Genomic DNA, 26,719 nt, shown 5'->3' with positions numbered 1-26,719 from the left:
GACCCCACACTTGGGAGAGGAGGGGCCTGGGGAACCCCATAAGTGCGTAGGGTGAACCCCCCACAGCTGAAGAGGGGGGTGATCACTGGGCTTCCCCATAGAGGGGAGTGGGGACTCCTGGGACCCCCATAGTGGGGGCGGCTCTGAGACCCCTGTAGCTGGGGGGGAGTGAAGCTTGGGGAACCTGCCAGGGGGCAGAGGAGAGGCCTGGGGAGCCTCATAAGTGTGTGGGGTGAGGCCTTTGCCCCCCTAACTGAAGGGAGGGTGATTGCTGGGACGCCCCATAGCGGTGGAGGGGCCCTCTAGGACCCCCTTAACTGAGGGGTTGAGGTCTGGGGAGCCCGTGGCTGGGAGAGCAAAGGCCTGGGGGTCCCACAGGTGTGTGTGGGTGACCCCTGGGACACCCACAGCGGGGGAGAGGGGGGGCTCAGGGACCCATCACGGGGGGGCTCAGGGACCCATCACGGGGGGGCTCAGGGACCCATCACGGGGGGGCTCAGGGACCCATCACGGGGGGGCTCAGGGACCCATCGGGGGAGGGCTCAGGGACCCATCACGGGGGGGCTCAGGGACCCATCACGGGGGGGGCTCAGGGACCCATCACGGGGGGGCTCAGGGACCCATCGGGGGAGGGCTCAGGGACCCATCGGGGGGGGGGGCTCAGGGACCCATCACGGGGGGGCTCAGGGACCCATCGGGGGGGGGGGCTCAGGGACCCATCACGGGGGGGCTCAGGGACCCATCACGGGGGGGCTCAGGGACCCATCGGGGGGGGGGCTCAGGGACCCATCACGGGGGGGGGGATTCTGGTGACCTCCTGCGGGGGGAGGTGGGGGCGCCGCTCGCACTGGGAGGCCGCGGGCGCCCCTTGGCGGCGGTTCTGGGGCACTGCTGGGGGCGGCCTTTGTGTCTTCGGCCCTTTCCGCCTCCCTTCGGTCCTTTCCGCCTCCCTTCGGCCCTTTCCGCCTCCCTTCGGCCCTTTCCGCCTCCCTTCGGTCCTTTCCGCCTCCCTTCGGCCCTTTCCGCCTCCCTTCGGCCCTTTCCGCCTCCCTTCGGCCCTTTCCGCCTCCCTTCGGTCCTTTCCGCCTCCCTTCGGCCCTTTCCGCCTCCCTTCGGCCCTTTCCGCCTCCCTTCGGCCCTTTCCGCCTCCCTTCGGCCCTTTCCGCCTCCCTTCGGCCCTTTCCGCCTCCCTTCGGCCCTTTCCGCCTCCCTTCGGCCCTTTCCGCCTCCCTTCGGCCCTTTCCGCCTCCCTTCGGCCCTTTCCGCCTCCCTTCGGCCCTTTCCGTCCCCGCTCACCCCCCTCCTGTCCCCCCGGTGCCCCCCCGAACCATGGCTGGGGGTCGCCGCTCTCCGCCCGGTTCGTGCTGCCCGGGGCGGGTGGCTGTGCCCAGCGTGCACCAGAGCCTGGCCGAGATGGACTTCGAGCGGGGTCCGAGGGGCTCCGGTGGGGGGTTCCGGGGGGCTCTGACAGCGGGACTGTGGGTTGGGGTACGGGCAGGGCCAGGAGCTCTCAGGGCCTGACCCGGCCCCGCTGCCCGCAGGGCTCTGGGCGGCGGCGCGGGACGGGGACGAGCCGCGGGTGCTGCAGCTGCTGGAGCGGAGCGGGGACCCCGCGGAGCCCGACGGGGCGGGGTACACGGCCCTGGTACGGGGGGCACAGGGAGGGTACACGGCCCTGGTACGGGGGGCACGGGGAGGGTACACGGCCCTGGTACGGGGGGCACGGGGAGGGTACACGGCCCTGGTACGGGGGGCACAGGGAGGGTACACGGCCCTGGTACGGGGGGCACGGGGAGGGTACACGGCCCTGGTACGGGGGGTACGGGGAGGGTACACGGTTCGGGCACGGGGGGTACGGGGAGGGTACACGGTTCGGGCACGGGGGGTACGAGGAGGGTACACGGCCCTGGTACGGGGGGTACGAGGAGGGTACACGGCCCTGGTACGGGGAGCACGGGGAGGGTACACGGTCCGGGCACGGGGATCCCTCGGGTCGCGGGCAGACAGCCCCACTGGGGTTCATGGCCCCGCCCGGGGTCGCGGATTCCCCGGCCACGCTCCGCGCCCGCAGCACTACGCCAGCCGGAACGGGCACCTGGCCGTGTGTCGGCTCCTGCTGCAGCGAGGGGCTCCCTGCGACGCCCGGACCCCCGGCGGCGCCACCCCCCTGCACCGCGCCTGCTACTGCGGCCACCTCGCCGTGAGCCGCCTCCTGCTCCACCACGGCGCGGACCCCGCGGCCACCGACGGCGACGGGCGGACCCCCCTGCACAAGGTGTGGGGCCCCGGGGGAGGGACCCCCTGCACGAGGTGCGGGGCCACCGTGGGGTTTCTCCCTGCACCAGGGAGGGCGGTACGGGTGGTCCCCTCTCTCACCCAAGGTGGGTGGGGGGCCGGGGGGGGTCTCTCTGCCCCTCGGGGGGTCACACAGGTGCCCCCCCCCCAGGCAGCCGAGCAGGGGCACCGCGAGCTCTGTGCCCTCCTCCTGCGGCACTGCCCGGCTTTGGCCGCTGTCTGCGATTCCAAGGGCCGGCGCCCGCGCGACGGAGCCCACCCGGACGTGTGGGACCTGCTGGACACCTGAGGGGACACAGGACACCCGGAGCCACCCCCGCGGGACCACCGGAGGCGTCTCTGATGGGACAAACAGCCCACGGCACGGACTCTGTCACTGTGTCACCTGTGCCAGGGGCCAGGGTGGGGGCAGGTCACCCCAAGAGGGAGGGGCGGGCCCCCCACCCCGCCTTCCAGGAACTTCTGTTTCCTAAAATACCGCTAGAAATGTGGAAAAGAGTTTGTTGGAACAGTAAATTCTGCAGGAGGTGGAAGGGCTCTGCTTCCCAGCGGGATGAGTTGGAGGGAACAGCAGCTGCTCAGGATTCCAGGGGGTCCAGCGCAGCAGGGTCTGCATCCCGCTGTGGTGGGAGGCAGAGGCAGGAGCACAGGCTGGGGGTCCCCCTGGCCTTCTCCAGTGTTTCTCCCTGGGTGTCCCCCTCCTTCCCTCTTTCCATCTGTAGGTGTCCCCCCTTTTCCCCTCACCCATCTTGGGGTCTCCCCCCATCCCAGGGGCTCCCTGGGTATCTCTCTATCCCCTGTGTTCCCCCCTTCCTCCTCTCCATCCTGGGGGTCTTCCCAGGTACCCCCCCCCGTTCCCTCCCCCCCAGTGGAGGCTCAGAGCACCCTTTGAGGGGAGGTTTATTTGGGGGGGGGGCTTCAATGTGTCTGTGCAGGTGCCAGTCCCAGGCCGTGCCCCCCCCCGGGGAGGTTTCGGGGGGCTTAGGGGAAGGCGATGGCACCGAGGGGGGGCAGTTCCAGCGGGGGGGCCGGGGGAGGTGGGGGCCGGGGGGGGGCTGCAGGCCGGGGCCCCCCGTGGTGGCCGTACTGGAACTTGAGGCGCAGCTCCCCGAGGCGAGAGCGGGGCAGGATGTTGGGGATCCACTCGATGGTGAATGGGGTGGGCTCCTTCTGCGTGGGGGACGTGTGTCCTGGGGGCACAGGTGGGTGGGTGCAGGGCCCCCTGCCCCTCCATTGAAGGCCCCCACCCTCCGGACCCTCGTGTTTCCCCTTTTGAAGCTCCTGGGGGGTCTCTGATCTCCTCTTCCACCTCCCTTTAGAGCCCCCAGGGGTGTCTGTGTTTGTCCCCCACCCTCTAGGCCTCCTCTTTCCCCCCCTGTGCCCTTGAAGCCCCCACATTCTTTCTCCCCCCTCTCTTCAGAGCCTTCCTGAACCCTCTGGACCCCCCCTGTCCTCATCCCTTAAAGCCCTCCACTGGTCTCTTCCCTCCCTGGGATCCCTCAGGGGTGTTCACGTGTGTGCCCCATCTCCTGGGCCCCCCTCTAGTTCCCTCTTTCCCCCTCCATTGAAGCCCCCCCCACCTCTGAGATTTTTCTTCCCCCCCTTCCTTGAAGCCCCACCCTGGGCTCCCCCTTTTGCCCCTCTCTTTAGAGCCCCCAGGGGGTCCTTGTTTGTCCCCCCACCTCCTGGACCCTTCCCCTTCCCTGAAGCCCCCAGGGGTGACTGTGTCCCACTCTACCCTCTGGGCTCCCCCATTTCGCCCTCCCTTGAAGCCCCCCCTTTTTGGCCCCCTCTTCCTCCTCTCTTTAGAGCCCCCAGGGGTGTTTGTGCGTCATCCCCCCTCACCCAGGACCCCCCTTTTCCCTTCCCTTGAAGCCCCCCATGCTCTGGACACCCTTTCTCCCTCCCTTGACCCCTCAGGGATGTTTGTGTCCCCCCACCCTCTGTCCCAGATTTTGGGGGGTTATTGCTGTGACACCCCCCCCCCCTCCCCAGGCCCAGATTTTGGCAGGGGACAACATAATCCTTGAAGATGCTGGGGAAGGAATGGGGGCAACAGGGTGTCATGGCCCCTCCCTACCCTGCAGCTCATGGAGAGGAGGGGTCTCACTCCAGACCTGGCCATATGTGGGGCAAGAACCTTTTGGATGGGGGGTCCCAGGCCTCCCAACCCAGCTCCTGTAGGGGTCCCATGTCCCTCCTCAACCAGCTCTTGGGGGAGGGCCCTGCTCTGCCCCAGTGCAGGGTTGGGGGTCTGCCCCTCGTGGGGCTTTTTGGGATCCCATCCTGCCCCCTCCAGGGTATTGGGAATCCCATCCTGCCCCCCATCCCTGCAATTTCCGGGTCCCATCCTGCTCCCCCTCCCCGGGATTTCCGGGTCCCATCCTGCTCTCCCTGAGGTTTTGGGGTTCCCACTCTGCCCCACATGGGATTTCATCCTGTGGATTTTGAGGTCCCACCCTGCCCCCTCCCCCCTTACTCACCGACTTTGAGGAAGGTCTGGAGCTCCAGGGGCCGCAGGGGGGGCTGTTTCTCGGGGGTCCCAAAGGCCTCTCCCACCGTCTCCACCTCCACGCGGGGGGGCCGGAAGGGCTCGTAGGAGCCGTCGCGGTTCTGCACGAAGCTGCGCGTGATCTCCAGCGGCAGCTGCGGCGAGGGGGGGTCAGGGAGGGCCCTCAGGTTCTGGGGAGCCAGGGGGCTGCCCCTCCCTTACCTCGGGCGTGTCGAAGATCTGCTTGACCTGCAGGACGTTGGTGATGTGCCAGGTGTACTTGGAGAAGGTGCCCAGGGGCAGCGCGTCCCTGCGCACAAAGGCTGTGGGGAGGGGGTGTCAGGGCGGGGGCCTTCTCCACTTTTCCTCTTTCTTCTCATCTTTTTTTTCCCCTCCTTTTTTCCCCTGCACTTTATCCTCTCCTTTTTTTGGCCCTCTTTTCTCCTTCCCCACCCTTTTTTACCCTTTACCCCCACCTCTTTTTTTAATCCTTTTCTCCCTCTATTTTTCCCCTTCCCCCCTTTATTCCCCCCTTCCTCCTCTTTTTTCCCCCTTCTCTCCTTTATTCCACTTCTCCCCCCTTTTATTCCATTTCCCCTTTTTTCATTTCCCCCTTTGTCCCCCTCCCCCTTTTCTTCCCTTCCCCTCCAATTTTCCCTTTTTCCCTCTTCCCTCACCTTTCCCCCTTTTTCCCCATTTCCCCCTTTATTTCCCTCCTCCTCCCATTTTTTCCTCTCTTTTTTACCCTTTCCCCCTTCTCCTTTTTTTTTCCATTCCCCTCTTTTTTCCCTTTCCCCCTTTTCTTCCCTTTCCCCCCTTTTTATCCCTTCCCCTGCCTCTTTGATATCCAGCCCTGTCCTTCCCCATGGGCTCTTTTAAGACCAGGTGCTTTACTGAGTCTTAACTAATTCTGGGCTTAGCCCAGCTCTGTCCCTGCATGTCCCTGGGGATAATGAGGGCACAGATTTGGTGCTGGAGGTCCCCAGGCCTTCCGAGCTCCTGTGTTGCTGGTTTTCCTTCCAAACACAGTACACAGAGGGGTTTCCCTGTATTTCCTACCTTATTCCCCTTCCCCTGGGATCCCTCACCTGTGGTGGAGTTGGGGAGCCTCTTCTTGCTGCTGCCACTGGAGATTCGCTGCTGGAGGGCATCGAAGAAGGCCTGGGGGATGTGGAACACCAGGGGCTCCGGATGGCCTGGATGGGGCCGAGGGGGAGCACAGGGATGAGGGCATGGGAAGGGGCTGTGGAGTTGGGACATCAACGACCCTCATCCTGCTCTGGTCCTGAGTGTCCCTGAGGCTGGTTGGACGAGCAGTGGTGGGGTCTAACCATGTTTCCAGAAAAGTATCTTTTCACTGGGTGTCCTGTGTCCCTTGTCCCCTCTCTGGGTGCTGCTGAGGGGAGCCTGCGGCCGTTGGCTTCCCCTCCTCCCACCACAGAAAGGAATTCATCCCATTTCTGAGGAGCAGGATCTGATCTCGGTTCCTCCCTCCCACCCTGAGAGCCTCTGATTTCCCTTCCCTGTGCTGTCTGTGCTCCAGGTGCCACCCCCGGCTCTCTGCTGGCCTACCCAGTCCCCATGTCACCCCTGTGACCCAGCACTGTCCCTGTTTTTGGGGCCCACCTGCTCTTGCAGGACTGCTGGGCCAGGCATAGCTCTCCCTGCAGCCAAGAGACTTGCAAATGTCATCCCTGAAATTCTAATAAGGATTTTTATACAGCTCTAACACCACCTGCCCCTGTCTGCAGCCTCAGCCCTGGGGTACATGGAGGGGGTGAGGAGGAGGATGGATCACCACCCTCACAGGGAAGAATTCCTTCCCAACATCCCATCTAGCCCTGTCCCCTGGGAGTGGAAAGCCATTCCCAGTGTCCTGTCCCTCCATCCCTTGTCCCAAGTCCCTCTCCAGCTCTCCTGGAGCCCTTTTAGGCACTGGAAGGGGCTCAAAGGTCTCCCTGGAGCCTTTTCCAGGCAGGACAATCTCAGGTCTCCTCAGAGCTTTCTACTTTCCAGGTGAACACCCCCAGCCCTCCCCGCCTGGCTCCAGGGCAGAGGGGCTCCAGTCCTTGGAGCACCTCTGTGGCCTCCTCTGGATTTGCTCCAGCAGCTCCGTGTCCTCATGTTTTTCCCCAGAGCTCGAGGCAGCTCTGCAGGTGAGGTCTCACTAGCAGGGCAGAGGGGCAGAATGCCCTCCTCACCTTGATCTGACCTGAATCTAAGCCAGTAAAACTTCCCAGCGCAAAATAAATTCCCTGCAAGCCAGACACGGCCCTCAGGGCAGTCTCTGTGTGGGCTGGAGCCCCAAATCCCCCCGGGTGCCCCTCAGCCTCACCCTCAAACTGGTAGTGCATGGTTTGATGGATGCGCTCTGTGACACTGGCGAGCCAGTCCTGGAAGGAGAGGGACACCTGGGATTCATCCAGCACCTGGTTACAGCCTGCAGGAGGGAAGAAAGGGACACTGGAATACCAACCTCCTCCAACTCTCACTCCCTTAGAGCTCCCTGGGGGCATCTGCGGAAGCCAAACCAGCCCTTCCTGGCTGTGGAGTGGGATGGCTGTGCTTTCTCTCAGGGAAAAAGGGGGAAATGAGGGATTTGTTCCATTTTCCAGGCCAAAACTAAAGCTAAGAGGGAGAAAAGCACCAAGCAGAGGCTCCTGCCCTGGCTCAGGGCATGCCGGCATAGATAGAGGGTTTGTCCAGAGTTCTAGGGAAAATCAAAGGATGTTGGACTAACTCTTCCTCTCCAAACATCCTAAAAAAACTCAAATAAATGATGGAATGATTTGGGTTGGAAGGCACCTTAAAGCCCATCCAGTGCCACCCCCTGCCACGGGCAGGGGCACCTTCCACTAGCCCAGGTTGCTCCAAGCCCCACCCAAGCTGGCCTTGGACACTTCCATGGATGGCACAGCCACAGCCACTCTGGGAATTCCATCCCAGCTCCTCCACACCCTCACAGGGAAGAATTCCTTCCCAATATCCATATAAATCCATATAAACCCAGAGTGGGCATCGCCAAGGGGTCCCTGGATGTCCCCAGACTCACTATGTCTCTTCAGGGAGGAGGAGGCGACTGGTGGCTTTCTTGGGCTGCTCCTCCTGGGGCCAGGATGAGGCAGGTCTGGAGCCAGCAGGGTGCTGGTCACCTGTGTCCCTGAGGGAGGGGTTGTCAGTGCCGGAGTCAGCCCATGGAACCCCTGCATGCCCTTGTCACCTCCCTCCTTGGGGCCTTTCTCTGTCATAACACCACTATGAACATGGAAAGACCCTTTTGGGGCAGGTCAGAGCTGCTCTGAAGGCTGCACTGGCACTGACACAGCTGGAACCCAGTCCCTTGGAGCTGCTCTTTGAGGGGGTTTCAGCTTCCACCCATCTCACAGCTGGATCCCAGTCCCCTGGAGCTGTTTTCCAGAGGGGTTTTCAACTCCCACCCATCCCACAGACCTTCCCATGGACACTCACCAGGCCCCACATCCTTTTTCCTCTTCCTGGCCCTGGCAGCAGCTGCCCCTCGAGGCTGTGCCGTGGATCCAGGGCCACGGACCAGCTGCGGGACCACCGTCCCCTTCAGACCTGGGGACACAAATTCTGTTCCTAAAAACATCCCAACCAGGAAACAGGGGGCTCATGTGCCCCCAGGACCTCCCAGCACACCCCAAATGTCCCCAGAGGAACACCCTGCCCCTCCAGACACACTCCTTTAGGGGCCATTGAGGGAAGGGAGGATTTTATCCTGCTTCCATTGTGCCCTCAGGGTGGGTTTTCACCTTTGGGTGTCCAAGGACTGGGTGGGATTATCTGCATGCACCTTTTGGGGTGCAGAACGCCCTTGGTGGGGGTCAATCCCAGATACTGCTGCTGTGGGAAGGTTTCACAGGGAATGAATCCCAGATTTACAGGGAATGAGTCCCAGAGGGGAGGGTGTTCATAGGGAATGAATCCCAGGGCTGCTGTGGGAAGGGGTTCACAGGGAATGAATCCCAGGGCTGCTGTGGGAAGGGGTTCACAGGGAATGAATCCCAGGGCTGCTGTGGGAAGGGGTTCACAGGGAATGAATCCCAGGGCTGCTGTGGGAAGGGGTTCACAGGGAATGAATCCCAGGGCTGCTGTGGGAAGGGGTTCACAGGGAATGAATCCCAGGGCTGCTGTGAGAAGGGGTTCACAGGTTCCAGCCCTGGAAAAGGACCCCCCCCCCAGCTCACCCTGAGTGCACATCAGAGCGAATTCCAGTGGGATCTGCCCCCACCCAGCTCCCAGGGGAGCACAGGGACCTCCCCACTCTGCTCCCATACTCTGGGAGCCAGGAGCTGGCTGCATCCCACTGGGAATCACACTCCTGGCAGAGGCACAGGCAGGACACAAATCCAACCCAAAGGTAACAAAATGCTGATCAGGAGCAGGTGTAAGGGCTGCTGGGAGATGCCAGGCCGGTACCAGGACCCACACTGCAGTGGCACCAGGCCCTCGATTCCCCCCTAAACCCTCTGTGTGCCCCCTCTTCCCACCCCCGGCATCGGAGGTGAGGAATTCCGCGAACTCTTGGGCCAGGCTTTCATCACTGGTGAAGGCGCAGATGCAGGCGAGGAAGTGGATGCAGCGCGGTGGTGGGGCCTCTTCCTCCTCCTCCTCCTCCTCCTCCTTCCCGTGCCCACCCCTGGGAGCCCGGCAGGAGCAGGAGAAGCGGTGCTGGGCAAAGCAGGTGTGCAGGTACCCCAGACTGTGCCTCTGGCTGGCTTTGCACTTGACCACCAGCACGCTCTTGGTGACCCTCTGCACCAGCGGCCCCGTGGGCTCCGTTGCCAGCTCCCACAGGCTCTGCTTGGCTTCCGGGGGCGCCTGCACGGAGCCCAGCACGGAGCTCTTGAGGGGCAGCGGCGTGGCCTCGGCTTGGCAGCCCAGCGCCAGCTTCATGTGCTGGCACTGCTTGTCCTCGCCCTCTGCTGCCGCCGAGCCGCAGGCGGGCGCGTGGCAGCGCCCCGAGCTCAGCTGCGTGATGAGGGTGCCCCCGGGGGTCTCGATGGCCGTGTCCGACAGCCCCAGCTCCACGAAGCAGCGCGAGTCGTGCCCGCGGTGCCGCACCGAGTACACCTGGGCGGGGGAGCCGGTGAGCACGCGCACGGCGTCGGCGCCGGGCGGGCGGCGGGCGCCGGGCCGGAACACCGTCCCGCACGTCTTGTTCTTGCAGCTCAGCCCCCGCGTGCCGTTGTAGGTGCCACAGTGAGGGCACCTGCGGATGCCGCGCAGCGTGGCCTTGCCCAGGTCCGACAGGAAGGACGGGCCTTTGGGCCTTGCCGGGGGCGGGTCCATGCTCGGGGAGCTGAAAGGGCAGAGAGAGGACAGGGAAGGAGAGAGTGGTGGGGAAGAGATTGGTTGGTTGGTGCCAGTGGTGCCCCAACAGTCCCTGGGACACCCCAACAGGCCCTGAGCCACCCTGACAGTCCCCGTGTCACCTGGACGGGCCATGGCGCACCATCCTGACTGCCCCAGTGCCACTCCAAGGGACACTGCCTGGTCCCTGATGATCCCAATGTTCCTCAGAGTCCCTGTCTTTCCCTGTCTGAGCCGCTGGCCCCCTGAGGGTCCCTGTGCCATCCTGACAGTCCATGTGCCAGCCCTGAAAAGAGGAATCATGGGCAGAACAGGACAGAAATGAGGGCATAAAAAGGGTGATTCCCTCCTGACCCCCCACGTTGGGTTTTCATAGAATCATAGAATCGTTTGGGTTGGAAAAGACCTCCAAGATCATCGAGTCCAACCCTTGGTCCAACTCTAGTCCATTTACTAGATCATGGCACCAAGCGCCACGTCCAATCTGTGTTTAAAGATCTCCAGGGATGGTGAATCCACCCCCTCTCTGGGCAGCCCATTCCAATGCCTGATTACTCTCTCTGTAAAAAATTTTTTTCTGATCTCCAACTTAAATTTCCCCTGGCAGAGCTTAAGCCCATGTCCCCTTGTCCTATTGCTGAGTGCCTGGGAGAAGAGACCAACCCCCACCTGGCCAGAGCTTCCCTTCAGGCAGTTCCAGACAGTGCTGAGGTCACCTCTGAGCCTCCTCCTCTCCAGGCTGAACACCCCCAGCTCCCTCAGCCTCTCCCCACAGCACTTGTGCTCCAGTCCCTTCTCCAGCCTCGCTGCTCTTCTCTGGCCCCGCTCCAGCCCCTCAATATCCTTTCTGAACTGAGGGGCCCAGAACTGAACACAACACTCAAGGTGTGGCCTCACCAATGCAGAGTACAGGGGAAGGATCACTGCCCTGGGCCTGCTGGTCACGCTAGTTTTGATACAGGACAGGATCCCATTGGCCTTCTTGGCCACCAGTTTGGCCTTGCACCAGTTTGGCCTCTGAGCACCAGGACAGCAACTTCAGATCCCCCAGATGCCCCCCAGCCCGTTCACACCGTGCCCTGGAGTTCCCAGCACCACCTGAATCCCTCCCCGGGACCCTTCTGGGCACAACCAGGCAGGGTCACACGGAGCTGTGACTTCCAGCCAGGCTCTGTGTCTGTGGGGGCACCAGGCAGAGATGCCAGAGGTGTTTGTGTCGCTGCTGGAGCTGCAGTGTCTTGTGAAGGCATCAGGGAAAAGTTTAGGTGGGAAAGAAGCTTTAAGATGACCAACTTCAGCTGTTCCCCCAGCGCTGCCAAGGCCACATCCACAGGGATGTTCAATCCCCCAGGGATGGGCACTCACTCCTGTGCCAGGGCTGAACAACCCTTTCCATGGAGGAATTTCCCCAATATCCCACCTGCCCCTTCCCTGACACAGCCTGAGGCCGCTTTCCCGTGTCCCGTCTCTCGTTCCCAGGGGGCAGAGCCCGACCCCCACTTGTCACCCTCCTGTCTCGCTGGGGTCCCCACGCTGGGCCCCCTCACCCGAACCACGTCCGCGAACCCCTCCAGCCGCCCCCGTTTGTCCCGGGCCCACCCTCACCACCAGGCCCGGGGGTCTTTCCTCTCACCACCGGCCCCGAGGGGTCTCTTTCCCCTCACCTGCGGCTCTCGGGGTCTCCCAGGACCCCCCGCGCCCGGTGACGTCACCTCCGCCCCGGAGCGCCGTTACCGCTGCCGGGAGCGCCGTGAGGGAGGCCGCACTTCCGCCACCCGCACGCCCCTATTGGCTGGCCGGCCCCACGTGCGCAGCCCGGGCATGACGGGAAATGTAGTCCCGGGAGTGGCGCACACGCGACAACAACTCCCGGCTGTCCCCGCGCAGCGTCACCGATCTCGCCCCTCCGCTCCCCCTCTGCGACACCCAGCAACAAAAACACGTCACACGAGCCTCGTTTCTTTTTCATTTTTCACGTTTTTTAACGTTTTTCCTATTTTTTCAATTTTTGTGGGTTTTTTGTTGGTTTGTTGTTTTTTTTTTAAAGGCTGGGTAAGAGGTAGGATAATAAAGGGTGTTTTTGGCCTCTGATAGATCAGGTTTGGGAGCTCTTCTCACCTTCACTCCCTTGTAAAACACACCTGGGATATCAAGGGAATTTTACACAATTAATTAAAAACTTTATATTCCAAGAGATATTTGATATCCACAAAAAGTAAGGGAAAAAAGGGAAGATTTGAGGCATAAAATCACATCAAAAAGACTCCGTGTCCTATCTTTAAATAAGGAAACGTACAAAAGTGGCCAAAGGTTGTGCAAAATTCTTCAATTTGCTCAAATATTTTACAGGAAAATGTAGAAATCAGTAAAAAAAAATCAAAATAACAACCCTGGAGGGATTTGTCACATTTTAGCAACAGGAATTTTGCTGTTCCAGGGTGGGCAACTTGGCTCACATGGGGAGCTGGGCGTTGGCACATCCCTTTTCCCCCCAACGTGAGGCAAAACCAACCCTGAAAAACACACTGACATCCACAAAAATGATGTAAACGAATAATTTCTCCTCAAAAATACCCTCCTGGTGGAAGAAAAGCCAGAGGGTTTTTCCAAGAGGCTCTTTTAGAGCAGAGGGTGTGAGGCTGAAGACGTGGCAGCTCCAGGATTAACACACTTTTGGCTTATTTGGGGGGGGGGTTACAGCTGTTTATGGTGTATTTTTCCATCAGCTTCGAGGGAAAAATCCCCCCCAAAAATAGAAAAACAAGGATGACTTGTGCAATTCCTGCCCCAATTCTCAGCTAAGGCAGTGAAGTCCCTGCATTTGTGTTTCTAAAAAACATGGATTTAAGAAACACATCCAAAGGAGGAAAAACAACCAAGGCAGAAGGTGGTGATCCAGCATCATCTGGGTTTGGGGGGGGGGTTTGTTAAATTTCAGGGATGGGGGTGATTTTTCCATGATTCCAACCCCTGGGGCTGTGGCTCTGGGGGTGGCGGGGGGTCCCTGTGCTCAGGGGGTCTCGAAGCCCACGCGGAAGCCGGGCTGGGGGGGCACCACGGCGCCGTTCTGGCCCTGTGCTGGCTGCACTCCATAGCTGGGGCCCATCCACGCTGCTGATGACTGGGTCTGGCTGTGGGGGGAGAACATAATTCCTTAGGGACGTGGGGGGGATAAGGAAAGGTGGGTTTCATGAGGAATTGGGTGCTGAAGGTAGGGAGGTGTTATTCTCCAAGCACTGTGTCTTCGAGTGGAAGTTTGAGGCTGCTGCACAGCCACAAAGCCCCTTCCCAAAGAGATAAAAAGGGGACTAAAAGGCCCCCCTAACTCACCTGAATCCCTGCTGGTTCCAGGCCTGGCTGTACACGCCATAGGTGGGCACCTGCCACCCGTTGGGCATGTACTGCCCGAGCTGGGCCCCGCCGTACCACTGTCCCCACTGCCCGTAGGGAGGAGGGTAACTGAGCTGGTTCTGGGAAAAGGAAGCGTTAGGAATCAGAATGACACCGTCCACCAGCCCAGGTTGCTCCAAGCCCTGTCCAACCTGGCCTTGCACACTCCCAGGGATGGGGCAGCCACAGTTTCTCTGACAATTCCATCTCAGCCCCTCACCACCCTCACAGCCAAGCATTCCTTCCCAGTATCCCTCTGGCAGTGCAAGACCATTGGCCCTCATCCTGTCACTCCAGGCCCTTGTCCAAAGTCCCTCTCCAGTTCTCCTGGAGTCCCTTTAGGCCCTGGAAGGGGCTCTGAGGTCTCCCTGGAGCCTTCTCTTTCTAGGATAGAGAATTCCAATTCCCTCAGCCTTTGCTGGTAGCAGAGGTGCTCCATCCCTCTAATCATCTTTGTGGCCTTCTATGGACTCGCTCCACTAACCCGTGTACCCCAGTGCCACATCCGCACAGCTCTTAAACCCTTCCAGGGATGGGGACTCCACCTGTGCCAGGGTTAAACGATCCTTTCCATGAAGGAATTTCCCCAATCTCCAACCCAAACATCCCCCAGCACAACCGGAGGGCGTTTCCCCTTGTCCTATTCCTTGTTCCCCAGGAGCAGAGCTCAACCCCCGCCTGGCTCTACCCTCCTGTCAGGGAGTTGCAGAGTAAAGAACGTCCCTCCTGCGCTGCCTTTTCTCCAGGCTGAGCCCCCTCCCAGCACGTAACAGGTTATTTAATTGGCCACCTCCTTCCCAGCGGAGGAGCCCTGACCTGCTGCACGGGGCTGACCATGTCTGGGGTCTCCTTGCCCCAGTAGCACTTCACGACGTGGCCCTCGATGGTGGTCCCGTTGACAGACACGATGGCGTGTGCTGCACTCTCGTGGGAACTGAACCTGTTGTGATCAAGTGGGGACAACAGGTGCCACTCACTCAGGGAGGGACAGTGAGGAGTAACCCCTGAGAGTCCTCATTAGCCCAGGATGGGTTTGGGGTCTCAGAACCAGCTGAAACTGCCTCTATCCTCCTCCAGTAGGTGGCAAAGGGTTGGGGTTGTTCTTTTGGTCTCCATGTTTGATTCTACCCAAATAAACTCAAAAATCAAGCAAGGAGAGCAGTCAATTTATGACGTTTTTTGTCATCTAGAGCCTCATCAATAAAGATACGAGGATGGTTTTGGGAAAGATCAGACTGCTTCAGTAACTCCACAACAGACCGCAGTTCCAGAGGAAGGGCCCCATACCAGTTCCAGCTGTTTTCCAGAGGTTTTCCTGCTTGTTACAGGTCATAACCTCTTGCTGTAGGGTGGACTCTGGAGTCTGGCACATTCCCACCCATGCAAACCCACCATTCCCACCTGACCCAGGCCCACCTACCGCACAAAGGAGTATCCTTTATCCGGGAACACTCGGATCTCCAAGATCTGCCCGAAGGGGGAGAAGGTCTGGCGCATCAGCTGCTCTGGAGCACGAAGGACAGGGAGCAGTGTGAGGCATCTGCAATGGGACAGGGACAGGGGGGCACAGGGAGGGGGAAGCCACGTACCTGTGAGGCCCGAGGTGACCCCCCCGCAGTACACGGTGCAGTTGCTTGGGCTGGACTGAGTGACCACATCGTCGTAGGACAGTTGTTTGGTGTTTGCTGGGAAAGATTGGACAGGCATTTTCAGTGGATCTGACAGGAATGGTGGGGAAATTGTCATCCTGACAGGCATGAGGTGTTGACCACAACCTGCAAACACCTATTGGGGTCTGATATCCCTCATGAGAATCTCTCCAGGCTCCAAGAGATCTGGAGAGGGACTTTGGACAAGGGCTGAGGGACAGGACTACAGGAAATAGCTTCACACTGACAGAAGGCAGGGTTAGATGGGATATTGGAAAGGAATTCGTCCCTGTGAGGGTGTGGAGGAACTGGGATGGAATTGCCAGAGAAGCTGTGCCTGCCCCATCCCTGAAGTGTCCAAGGACAGGCTGGATGGGTCTTGGAACAACCTGTGCTAGTAGAAGGTGTCCCTGCCCACGGCAGGGGGGTGGAACGGAAGGGTTCTGAGGTCCCTCCAACCCACACCATTCCATGATTCCCCAGCTCCAGAGGCTGGCAGGGCACACAGCTGAGCACCTACACTCATAGGTGCTCTTTGGAGCCGGAGGTTTCCTCGTCGCCCAGTTGGTTCGGATCTGCCGTCCCCCGAGCCACTGCCCCCCCATCTGCTGGATCGCGTTCTCTGCATCCTGTCCAGGGAGACAAGAAAACCCACTGTCAGCAGCTCTCCCTTCTGGGACAGAGCCAGAGGAATAACATCACTGTGCTCCTGACTGACAGGATCCCTGGAAGTGCCCAAGGCCAGGTCAGACAGGGCTTGGAGCAGCCTGGGATAGTGGAAGGTGTCCCTGGGACTGGATGGGGCTTTAAGGTTGCTCCCAACCCAACCCAGCCCAAACCATTCTGGAACTCTGTGATTTATATGGGTTTACAAACACAGAGAGAAGCTTCCCTCCATGACAAGCAGGGAAACCAAAGCTGGAGAGAGACTGGGACTGAAAACACTCCACTGAAAATCATCCAGGGGAGCTCAACACTGTGACACAGCTCAGCCATTTATTGAAGGAGGAAAATAAGGGATCTTATATCATTTATGGAAAAAGGAAAGAAAAGGATCTTTCCCATTTATTGAAGGAAGCAAAGGGATCTTTCCCATTTATTGAGGAAGGAAAGTAACACCTCACCCATTTATTGAAGAAGGACACAAAGCCATATCCTTTAGACTTCCCTGTTGCCATGTCCTTGACCACACGAGCGTCTCTAAAAAGCACAAACAAGAGCCAGTTCAGCCCCCTGCAGTCCAATCCCCCCTCGAGGCCCTGAGCCACTTTCATCTCTCACCTCCACTAACCCTCAACTGTTCACTGCACCAGCAACACACCCAAAGCAAAAGGTTTCTTGTCTACACAGAACTTCATTAAGGGGTAGCAGTTAGCAGCAAAATTAAACTTAATTGTGTAAACATGCAAATCAATGGCTTCTCTAACAAACGTCTGCACTTTACAGCTGGCTCTTGCTTCAAAACACTTTCACAGACTGTTAAGACACAAAGCATGGTCAAAGCAGCTATTCCAAAGGACTTAAGGCTGGCATGAGCTGAATGGCTCTCTTGAACCATGCAATTTTTAAACTCTAGTTATTTGCCAACACATTCTACCTACTCATTCCAAATATTAAATAGAAAAAATAAAAAAGAAATAGAAAGGATAGGAATTAAAAGGCATACATCGCCTGTCAACTGAATTCTTTAATTCTTGGGTCGTTACCCCCTTTTTGGACTGTGGGCAGCTGTAAATTTTGAGAGATTGATATTTCAGAAATTATTGAAGAAAACACCACAATATTCATATTTGTAAACTACACATTACACAGCATTGGTATGACAGTGACTGGAACTACAAAATACATATAAAAGAGGGGAAAAAATGAATAAAATTGATAAAAGTAAGTAAGAAAACTACAACGGTTTGTCCACTGTGAACTGTAGCTTGTGGTTAGCCATGGAATTCTGTCCATTCTTCAGGGACACTCTGCAAAATAACCAGAGCCCTATTATTTGGGATTGAGTTAGGATGAGAACCAGCTACCAGAGCTAAACCCACTCATAGGACACAGCAGCAGTTCGGGGCCAAGCCAGCCCAGGGCGAGATGTCCTCACACCCAGGCCACCCTCTCCTCCCCTCCCACCATGGACAGGCAGGGAAAGAAACAGAAACAGCAGAAAAACCGCTCAGGAAGTCATGCAATTTAGGGCTGGGTAAGTCAGAGGGGGCAGAGAAACCAGCGTTAATGTGGGCACAACAGTGAGCATTGAGACTTAAAAGAGAAGTCAGAATGGAGAGAAAGTTTGTTAAAGGCTCCAAGATTTGAAGCCTAATTAAGTCTAATTCTGGCACCCACAGCACTAACAGTGTCACTGGTGCCTGAACAAAGTCCCTCTCCCAAAGTTACAACAGGAATATTTGTTCTTTCCTCTCTGATCAACCACCCTTTCCCCTTTTTATAAATTTCTCAAGTCAGAATTTGGGTCAAACGTTACAAATTGCCTCAGAAAAGCCACTCTGGGAAGCTGAGTCTAAACAGGGAGGGGGGGAAAAACTCATCTCTACTTACCCTCAACTGAAAACTTGGGAATAAAGACTTGAATACCAGTGAAAACAAGTGGAGAGCGAGCAAAAAAGGAACCACAATGAAAAGGTGTTTGTTTATAAAAAGCTGGATGCAAAGAATTAACCCAATTTCTTTCTGTCCTAATCATGCAGTACTTCATCCTCAGCATCATTAATAAAAACCCCCTCTGTTTAGCACAAATAAATATGTATAGAAATAAATCAAGAAATATTCCATTAGAAGCACAATTCCAAAGACTGGTCACTGATGAAGAACAGGTGAAGTCAAGTCACTTCATTGAATCATTTGTTTTTCCAGGTTAAATTTAAAGGAGAAATTCTGGGTCCTTTAGGGTTTGGAAAAAGAGTTTGTAAGAGTCATTACGGGGAGAATTCTGCTTTTTGGGGAAAAAACTGAGTTTCAGTTTGGACAGTTGGTTTGAGTCAGGGCAAGCCACGAGTGTTCTGTGTGTTGGCAGCACGAGCATCACTCCCCCCTTCCCACCACCACCACGCAGGGACAGCTCTTCTAGGGAACAAACTCTTCCAGGAAAGATGGGACAACAGGCCTGGCCTCAGATTCAGGGTCAGGAGGGTGCCTGGGGAGTTATTTGTGGAAGATGCATTCACTGAGCTGTCACCTCTGACATCCAGACAGGGATAAACCTCTCACACCAACACTCTGCCTGTTCCTGCCTCCTTCTCCCACCATTCTTGCCTCATCCCTTCCATCTGGCCACATCAGGCCAGAGGATGAACTGACTCCTTGGAGCCCCATCCCTTCCACCCAGTCCCACCTGGCCCGAGGACAAACTGACTCCCTGGAGCCCTCCCTCTGCATTCCCTGCCCCATGAGCTGCACTCGGGCACTGGAGGTGTCTGAAGCAAGATCAAGTACATATATAGACTTTTAAACCTTCTAATGAAAGGAAATCAAGCTGGCATTAAAAGAGGAATAAACTGGACTCTTGAGGGGTAAAAAAAAAACAACAAAAAACAAACTTACTTCAATTAAATGCTTCACTACCCAACACTCCAAAGCACTCTATGTTCTTACACCACCATCAAGAAACTCCAATGTCCAGTACAGACAACACTACAAGGAAAATTAATGGTTTACATTTGGAGGATGGAATGAAGGAACTGCTCCTCACTCTGCTACACCCTGAGTAGGACAGACTGGCAGGGAGAGCTGGGACCATCCCTGCCCCGCTGGGACCTGCTCAGCTCCCTGACCCAAAAGGCTTGGACAAATCTGTGGGGCCTCGGGCCAAGGGGCTGACACTGCCCCAGTGCCCCAACAAGCCTTGTGCTCAAAAAAGGTTCATTTTGCGGGAAATGGGGATTAACTCCATAAAAAATATTGGCTATGGAAAAGGACTCAGGCTGGGCAGCCCAGGGAAATGCACACCCTGGGTTTAGGAGTCTGGATTTTCCAGCATTGCTGTGCCACATGAGGCAAGGAGAATAAAGCCAAAGCAAGCTGGATGCAACTTTTCCAGGAAAGCAGAACAAACTGGGATAAAGGAGTCGGGTTAGAGGCTGCTGTGTGACCAGAGCAGTGCCTGTCCCTGCACTGCACAGTGTTCACTTACTCACACACAAAGCTGCCTCCACTTAGAGAGAGAAGCTGGAGATTATTTGCCCTAAGAAAGGACTTACGATATTCTTCCAAAGGGAGCAAAAGCTGCTTTTATATCTTCAGTTGTGATTTCTGGACTGAGGTCTCCGACAAAGACGTGGAAATGGTCTTTTGGGGAAAAGAGAAAGAAGCATTTAATGGTTGAATATCTCTGAACAGACCAGAGTAAAAAAATTAGTATTAAAAACCTTTACTAAAACTCCAGCTATTATTAAAAATACATTATCAAATGCCACAAAAATACCTATTAAGTACCACCAAAAAAGCATATTAAGTGCTACATGAAGACCAGAGTTTGCTGTTCCAAAGAGACCCTGTGCTTGGCAGTGCTACAAGTCAGTGATTTGAAGGACACTGCAGCCACTTTTGTATCTTGAATTTTACCAGCTGCTTTTAAGACCTGCCAGCATTTACTGTACAAATCTGAAACTACTCACTTAGTGTGTCCAGTCTACACAAAAATCTTTCTCTTCCTATGCCAGCATTAAGCTGTGACATAGAATTATGGAATCATGGAATGGTTTGGCTTGGAAGGGACCTTAAAACCACCCAGCCCCAGTCCCTGCCATGGGCAGGGACACCTTCCACTAGCCCAGTTGCTCCAAGCCCTGTCCAACCTGGCCCTGAACACTTCCAGGGATGGGCAGCCACAGCCCCTCTGGGCATGGCAGGAGATCACTCACTGCCTAAAATCCCATCAGCTGCAACGTTTCAAGAAGCATTCTGGAGCAGGAGGGATTTTGATCCTGATTTTGGTCTGGATTAACACTTGCAGGCCATGAAGGACAAATCAAAAAAATCCAACTTAGCACTGCTTTTAAAGCATTTGAGTTCTCAAAATCCCAGAGTTTTGGTTGCCCAGTCAATAGACCACGTGAACTCATGTGAATTCCATGGGTGTGAACCTGTGTGGAAGTGAACTACAACTGGAGGCCTCAGGGTGGAAAGAGTGATCCATTGAATTGATGAAAAACAGCCAACAAGGAGGAAAAACAGTCCTCAGTCTAAGGAGTTTCCCACCACAATCAAACAATCACACAGATTTTTCCACGACAATCACACAAAATTGTGCTGCAACAGGTACCAAACTCTGGAGTCCACTCAGATGCTGATGTGGTTTAGCCTCACTGGCCTACAGAAATTCCAAGTGAAGCCTTTCCATAAAAAATAAATGGAAAACAAACCGAAAATCGTCAAAGGCAGCTTGGGGTGGTTAGTGAACACCCTGGAGATGTGTCATTTATGTTCAAGAAGACACAATTACCTTGTGAACGTTGTGTTGGCAACGGAACTACCTGATGACAAAGATCAGATTTGTTCTTAAGTTTATTAGCACAAAGATATTAATTAGGAGCACAATAAAAAATGTTCCCACAAAGCACTGTTTGATGTACTTATGTTTAAGAACTTGTACAACTCAAGGCATAAGTGGCACTTACTGCTGGTGTCTTTCTTCTGGCTGCTGGGTGTGGTGGCCCAGTTCACTTTGACCTCCTGCAAATGGAAGATGATTAGATCCTGCAACTCCCAATCAAGGTCAAGACACCTCCAGTCCTTAATTCCAACCCTACAGAGCTTCCCACGGGCAACGCTGTGGTGAAAGCACAAGTTTAAGACACACTTCCAAGGAGAGAGTTTGCTCTTAAGATTATTAAGAGGGCTGGAGCTCCTCAGCTGTGGAGACAGGCTGGGAGAGCTGGGATTGTCCAGCCTGTAAAAGGCTCCAGGGAGACCTCCAAGCCCCTCCCAGTGCCTAAAGGGGCTCCAAGAGAGCTGGAGAGGGACTTTGGGCAAGGGATGGAGTGACAGGACACAGAGAATGGCTTCCAAATCTCTTATGGGTGAGTGTAAAGAGGATGGGGACAGACTCTCTTCAGTGGTGACCAGTGGCAGGATAAGGAGCAACGGGAATGAACAGAAACACAGGATGTTTCACCTGAGTAGGATTAAAATATGAAGGAAATATGATGGAAAACTTTCCTTTGAGGGTGACAGAGCCCTGCAACAGGCTGTGGAATCTCCTTCTCTGGACACATTCAACGCCTGCCTGGACATCACCCTGTGCAACCTGCTCTGGGTGAACCTGCCTTGGCAAGGGGACTGGACAGGATCACCTCCAGAGGTCCCTCCCAACTCCAACCACTCTGGAATTCTCTGTGTGTTCTTCCCACGTACCCACCTCTCTCTGTGTTCTTCCTACAGCAGTCTGAACTTTGCTTCCCAGTCATGTGTGTTGAAGTGTCTGACAGTTCCACTTTGTCCACAGTGGAGTTTTGCCTGTGGACATGTCACCCACACCCTGTTTCCCACTCCAACTCACCCACCAGACACCACAGCTTACCTTACCCATTATCTTCCGGCCGTTCATGGCAGCGAGCGCCGCCGCCGCGTGCCGGTGCTCGTAGAACTCCACGAAGCAGTAGGGATCATTTCCAGCTGTCTGAGACAACACACAAACCCAGCATTAGGGACACAAACCTCCTCCAACTGCACTCTGGCTGTTCTGCTCAGCTCCCAGTTCCTTACACCGAAACATCCCAAAGTGGACGGGCTATTTCACTCTACAGGGATTACAGCTGGGGACCTGCAACACTCCTGAAGTTTCAGTGCAGCTCTAAAAAGGGAAAATTATGGCAAAATATTTTAAAAATCTCATCTACAGCCCCCACGTGATTTAACCTGTTCACTCCCCTGTGGCCATGTCCACCCACCCTTCAATTCACACCAGGCACAAGGCAGGAATGATGCCAAATGCACACAACTGCATCTCCAGACTTTAACATGGCTGTGCCCTATTTCCAGGGGAATTCCCAGACACACAACTATGGCCTGAAGCCATCAGGAACATGGAAATCAGTGGGTACAGGCTCTTACATCCATGATCATTTTGCAGCTTTTGCATGGTCCAATCTGGCTGAACAGCTGGAGGATCAGAGCCTCAGTCACATCTCTGGACAGGTTCCCCACATACCTGAGGATCAAACACAGCATTGACACAGATGTTGGTCACACTGAAAGCTGGAGAGCCCTTTGGACAAGGGCCTGAGGATGGCTTCCCACTGCCAGAGGACAGGGTTAGATGGGATATTGGGAAGGAATTCTTCCCTGTGAAGGTCCAGAGGGGCTGGGATGGAACTCCCAGAGCAGCTGTGGCTGCCCCATCCCTGGAAGCGTCCAAGGCCAGGTTGGACAGGGCTTGGAGCAACCTGGGCTGGTGGGAGGTGTCCCTGGCAGGGGTGGAATTGAGTGATTTTTAAGGTCCCTTCCAAACCAAACCATTCCAGGATTCCGTGGCCCAATGAACTCAAGCTACTAAACCGAAACTACTTTCAGTACTTTCATGTACAGAAATGGCATTTTCAATATCTGCACACCATCATCATTCCCCAGGCACCATTTCCCAGCTGCCCCAGCAGCTCAGTCTGGTGTTTGTCAAGGTTGTTACACAACACTTGGTCAGTTCCTTTCAAAGGCCTCAGGTTTTGGAAGCATCAGATCTGCCTGGAATAACTGTGGGCCAGCACGTTTGAGTGCACAAACACAACTTGAATTCCTGCTCCCATCTGGGATTTTGGCTTTCTCAGACCTTCTGTGACCCCCAGGTGGGTGTTTTTGCTGTTGTTGTCAAGCTCAAGTCACAGGATTTTTATAAAAAGCACAGCAAGAAACCTCAGCCCCCGAGGTGTGGTAGCAGCTTTCCACAAAGGAATGGTCTGTGGGAAACCTCTGCCATGGGAATCCCAGCCAAATCCCACCACCAAAACCACAGGGGTGCACCTGCAATGCCCCAGCCTGCTGGTGAGAGGTGTAAAGGTGTTGTAAGAAAACAACCAGGCAGCAACAACAGGGTCTGCTCACGCTCCTGATGTTGGCAGGAGGCCGGGAAACTGCCAGAGGGATGTGCTCCAGTATTTGGTTAAGCAGATAATGTGGGAAGGAGACACAGAGCCTGTTTTTCTGCCAGACTCATAAACACAGGAGCTCTGTATTAATAATATGTACAAATATTTTAGGTAGGAGCCAGGATTATATTTTAAAATCACCAGGCAGACCTTCATAGGTATCGGCACCGTCTGGCTCTAAATGAGTGATTCCTGCACTTCTGGCAAGTCTCCTTAAGCCTCAAAACCTTAAAAAAGGAGGGATTAGTGCACTTCATTAAGGCAATTAACACCAGAACATTCTCCCCTACACTGATTCCAGCTAAGAGACAGAATCACAGAGTTTGCAACAGACCCCCAAGATCATCGAGTCCAACCTGGATCACCACCTTGTCAATCAGACTGGAACTAGAAAGGCCTCTTTTGTTTTTAGTGTTATCACCACTTGGATACAACTGAGCCTCACGTGACCCTCTGGGTCCAAATTAATTCATCTGTTACTCAAGAGTTCTCCAAACAGGGTGTCTGCCCTCCAACCTCTGCACTCACAGGAGGACACTCCAGTCCTGTCTCTTCCTGCACCTTTCCCATCCCTCTCTCCTGCTAACTGGGTGAGAATCCAAGGCACAGGACAGCTGATGACTGGGCAGATGAAGGACTGTATTATCCAAGTGTATCCCCTGCCCATGGCTTCTTGGGAAGTAAAAACCCAACCCCTGTCAGCACTTTTGGGTGTTTCAGACACACAAATGGAATTAGTCCACATTTTTCAGGAGCATCCATGGACTTCCATGGAAACACAAACAGGAGGAATTTGTCACTTCAAACCTGCCTCATGACCACTCTGCAGATCCAAGATCTGCTGTTGGAGAGTGACTTTCAAGGAAGGGATCGATGGGAGAACAAGCTGCCTGTAAGGAATTAACAGCTCCTCATGGATCCAAGGCCCTACATCCCCCTCACAGACAAGGGTTATGTAGAAATGACAAAAACAAGGAGTTAATTCCAGTAACGTATGGAATCTGTTCCAGAAAAATGACTGAAATGTGCTAAAGGAAGGAACGGGGTGCAGGAGGCTTTGGGGGCTCCTTATGATGCCACAAAAGGAAGGAGGGAGCCCCAAATTCCATACCCAGGTGGGGTTTCTGGAGCAGAAATCCTACAGACAGTCTTGTGTGGATTTTACACACACTTCAGCCCCAGCTGCACCGGGCACCTTTAGCTGCACTTTCTGCCTTCAACTGCTTGTTCTGAACCTGGCCTGTGACATCCAGCCAGTGACAGTTCCCCGTGTGACTTGAGAAAGTCACCTGGAGGGAGTCAGAAAGGTCCCATCCTGGGATGCTGCTCAGCCCTGTTGTGCTCACAGCCTGGCTGAGGTTAAGGTTGGACTCGATGATCCTGAAAGTCTTTTCCAACCTCAGTAATTCCATGTCTGTGCCACGACCTGCACGTGCTCCAGGACAGGGACCTCATTCCCTCAGGGCCACAGTGAGACCACCATGCTCCACACAACCATTGGGATGGGGGCAAACATCTTCCTAAATAAACACAAAATACCCAACAGGTCTGACTATGTTTGCAGATACCAAGAATAGCTCCTGAAATGTGGGAAGACAACAGGACTGGGGAAGCAGACAGAGTGGTCACTGCCCAGGAGAGCTGGGGGGAGGCACCTCAGAGTCTTGTTTTCCTGTGGTCACTCAGCTGTTTCTCAACCCCTGTAGAGTTGCAGCAATCCAAGGGCACAACGTTCCCTCACCTTGCAATGACTTCCTCTCCCTCCTGTCTTTGCTCCTGCACTGGAGAATGAAGCTTGCAGAGGTGGGATGGGAAGACTGGGGTCTGATTTCCCTGCTCTGTATAAGGGAAACCCCTCCAGGTAACACCTGGCCAGGAGAAGGAGGGGAACACACAACTCAGGTGTGCAGAAAAACAGTGCCAGGCGTGCACAGGAACTCTCCCATGCCTGAGAAAGTGCCAGGGGTCCACTGGACCACCACCTTTTCCTAATACCCAAACTAAACCTCCCCTGACAAAGCTTCAATTAGTTCTTGGAGAAGCAAGAAGCTCGAGGTGTGCTTTAAACACTGGGACAAGCAATGGATTCATTGGCACCTCCTGGTTATTTCCTTGGAGATGCTGATCGTGGCTCCAGAGATGGTAAAATCCAGACAGCTGCTCACAAAATGTACATGGAGCATGTAGGATCATCATCATGGAATGGCCTGGGGTGGAAGGGAACTTGATCATCCAGTTCTGTCCCCCTGCTATGGGATGGGATGGATTGAGGAGGGATAACATGCACCCTCCAGGCTCCTCTTTCCTCCAGATGTGAGTTGGGATATACTGGGAAGAATGGGATACACTCCAGACCCTTTTTCCCTCCAGGGGGAGAAGGGAACACACTTTCCAGACCCCCTTTCTCTCCAGATGTAAGCTGGGATATACTGGGGAGGGGGAACGCATTTCAGACTCCATTTTCGCTCAGGGGCTGGAGGACACACCCTCCAGACCCCTTTCCCTCCAGAAGTGAGCGGCAATGAACTGCGGAGGTCACATACTTTGCAAACCCTTTCCCCTCCAGATGTGAGCTGGAGGCCCGGGATAACACGCGGACCGAGGCGCAGGATGGCGGTGACCAGCGCTGGAAACTGGGAAAGGGCAGGAACAGCGGAGGGGGGCGGGGGGCCGGGTGCCCCCACTCCCTGAGGGGGGCCGGGTGCCCCACAGGGCCGGGCGGGGGTCGCTCCCTCAGCACTACGGGGGAGGGCGGGGGGGGGCTGACGGTCCGCAGCTGAGCCCCAGCGGCGCCGCCGGTGCCTGCGGGGCCCAACCATGAGGCGACCCCGGGCCGCCCCTCCCCGCGGAGCCGGGAACAATAGGCGGTCTCGTCCCCTCCCCACTCACAGGGTCTTGGGCATTTCATCCTCCATGGCGCCGCCGCCGCCCGCCCCGGCTCTTCCCGCCCGCCGGGGCGGCCCCGTGAGCCCTGGGCAGCCCGGGCAGCCCGAGCGGCGCCGGCCCCGCCGGACGCTCCCGCCGCGGCTCCTCGCAAGATGGCGGCGGGCGGGAGGCTGAGCGGCCGCGGGGCGGCGGAACGCGCGTGCGCGGGGAGGGCGCGGGAGGGCGCGCGCCGCCGCCGCTCTGCGCATGCGCCACAGGGAGCGGGCGGGGGGGGTTAAACATAAAGGGTTAAAGTAAAGGAATTGAAATATAGGAATTAAAACAGAGGAATTTAAAATCAAGGAGTTAAAAGTAAAGGGGCTAAAAGCGGGGTGAAAAGGAACACGCGGTGAGTGGGCATCGGGGGCGGGGAAATAAATATAAAGGGGTTTAAACGATTTAAAATAGAGGAGTTTAAAAAGAAGGAGTTTGAAAGTAGGGAATTAAAAGTAAAACGGTTAAAAGTGGAGTGAAAAGGGACATGCGGTCACTGGGAATGGGGCAGTGGGACAGGGGAATAGAAATAAAGGAGTTAAAGGAGT

At 55.9% G+C, this 26,719-nt stretch overlaps 3 protein-coding genes across 17 annotated transcripts; 1 reads left to right on the top strand and 2 right to left on the bottom strand.

Annotated features, from left to right (window-relative positions):
- The first annotated feature begins 865 nt into the window (after positions 1-865).
- On the top strand, positions 866-2,672 carry ANKRD39 (ankyrin repeat domain 39). The gene is made up of 4 exons (XM_071579309.1): positions 866-1,429; positions 1,542-1,645; positions 2,072-2,275; positions 2,447-2,672. The coding sequence occupies exons 1-4, from the start codon at positions 1,330-1,332 to the stop codon at positions 2,582-2,584; spliced, it is 546 nt and encodes a 181-aa protein (XP_071435410.1). The 5' UTR covers positions 866-1,329; the 3' UTR covers positions 2,585-2,672.
- Positions 1,967-12,324, bottom strand: C29H2orf42 (chromosome 29 C2orf42 homolog). Of its 11 annotated transcripts, none has more exons than XM_071579300.1 (9): positions 11,785-12,324; positions 9,298-10,109; positions 8,255-8,365; positions 7,839-7,946; positions 7,122-7,226; positions 5,875-5,982; positions 5,009-5,035; positions 4,779-4,941; positions 1,967-2,915 (listed from the first exon to the last, which is right to left on the bottom strand). In XM_071579300.1, the coding sequence occupies exons 2-9, from the start codon at positions 10,097-10,099 to the stop codon at positions 2,765-2,767; spliced, it is 1,575 nt and encodes a 524-aa protein (XP_071435401.1). In that variant the 5' UTR covers positions 10,100-10,109; positions 11,785-12,324; the 3' UTR covers positions 1,967-2,764. The 11 variants fall into 11 exon arrangements, with proteins under 11 accessions (XP_071435401.1, XP_071435400.1, XP_071435402.1 ...); XM_071579299.1 differs by having other exon boundaries at positions 1,970-2,915; positions 5,009-5,109; XM_071579301.1 differs by having other exon boundaries at positions 2,790-2,915; positions 5,009-5,096.
- A 101-nt stretch (positions 12,325-12,425) lies between these two features.
- TIA1 (TIA1 cytotoxic granule associated RNA binding protein) lies at positions 12,426-26,311 on the bottom strand. 5 transcript variants are annotated; one of them, XM_071579302.1, is made up of 12 exons: positions 26,142-26,311; positions 22,225-22,321; positions 21,692-21,790; positions 20,790-20,844; positions 19,371-19,458; positions 16,284-16,359; positions 15,680-15,788; positions 15,100-15,195; positions 14,931-15,015; positions 14,327-14,450; positions 13,451-13,590; positions 12,426-13,251 (listed from the first exon to the last, which is right to left on the bottom strand). In XM_071579302.1, exons 1-12 carry the CDS (start codon positions 26,165-26,167, stop codon positions 13,131-13,133), a joined length of 1,116 nt encoding a protein of 371 aa, XP_071435403.1. In that variant the 5' UTR covers positions 26,168-26,311; the 3' UTR covers positions 12,426-13,130. The 5 variants fall into 5 exon arrangements, with proteins under 5 accessions (XP_071435403.1, XP_071435406.1, XP_071435407.1 ...); XM_071579305.1 differs by having other exon boundaries at positions 14,345-14,450; XM_071579306.1 differs by having other exon boundaries at positions 21,692-21,786.
- Positions 26,312-26,719: the final 408 nt, after the last annotated feature.

Source organism: Pithys albifrons, chromosome 29 (assembly GCF_047495875.1).
Source record: "Pithys albifrons albifrons isolate INPA30051 chromosome 29, PitAlb_v1, whole genome shotgun sequence".
NCBI lineage: Eukaryota > Metazoa > Chordata > Aves > Passeriformes > Thamnophilidae > Pithys > Pithys albifrons.
The sequence above is the reverse complement of the archived record's forward strand: the minus strand, read 5'-3'. Positions and strand labels throughout refer to the sequence as shown.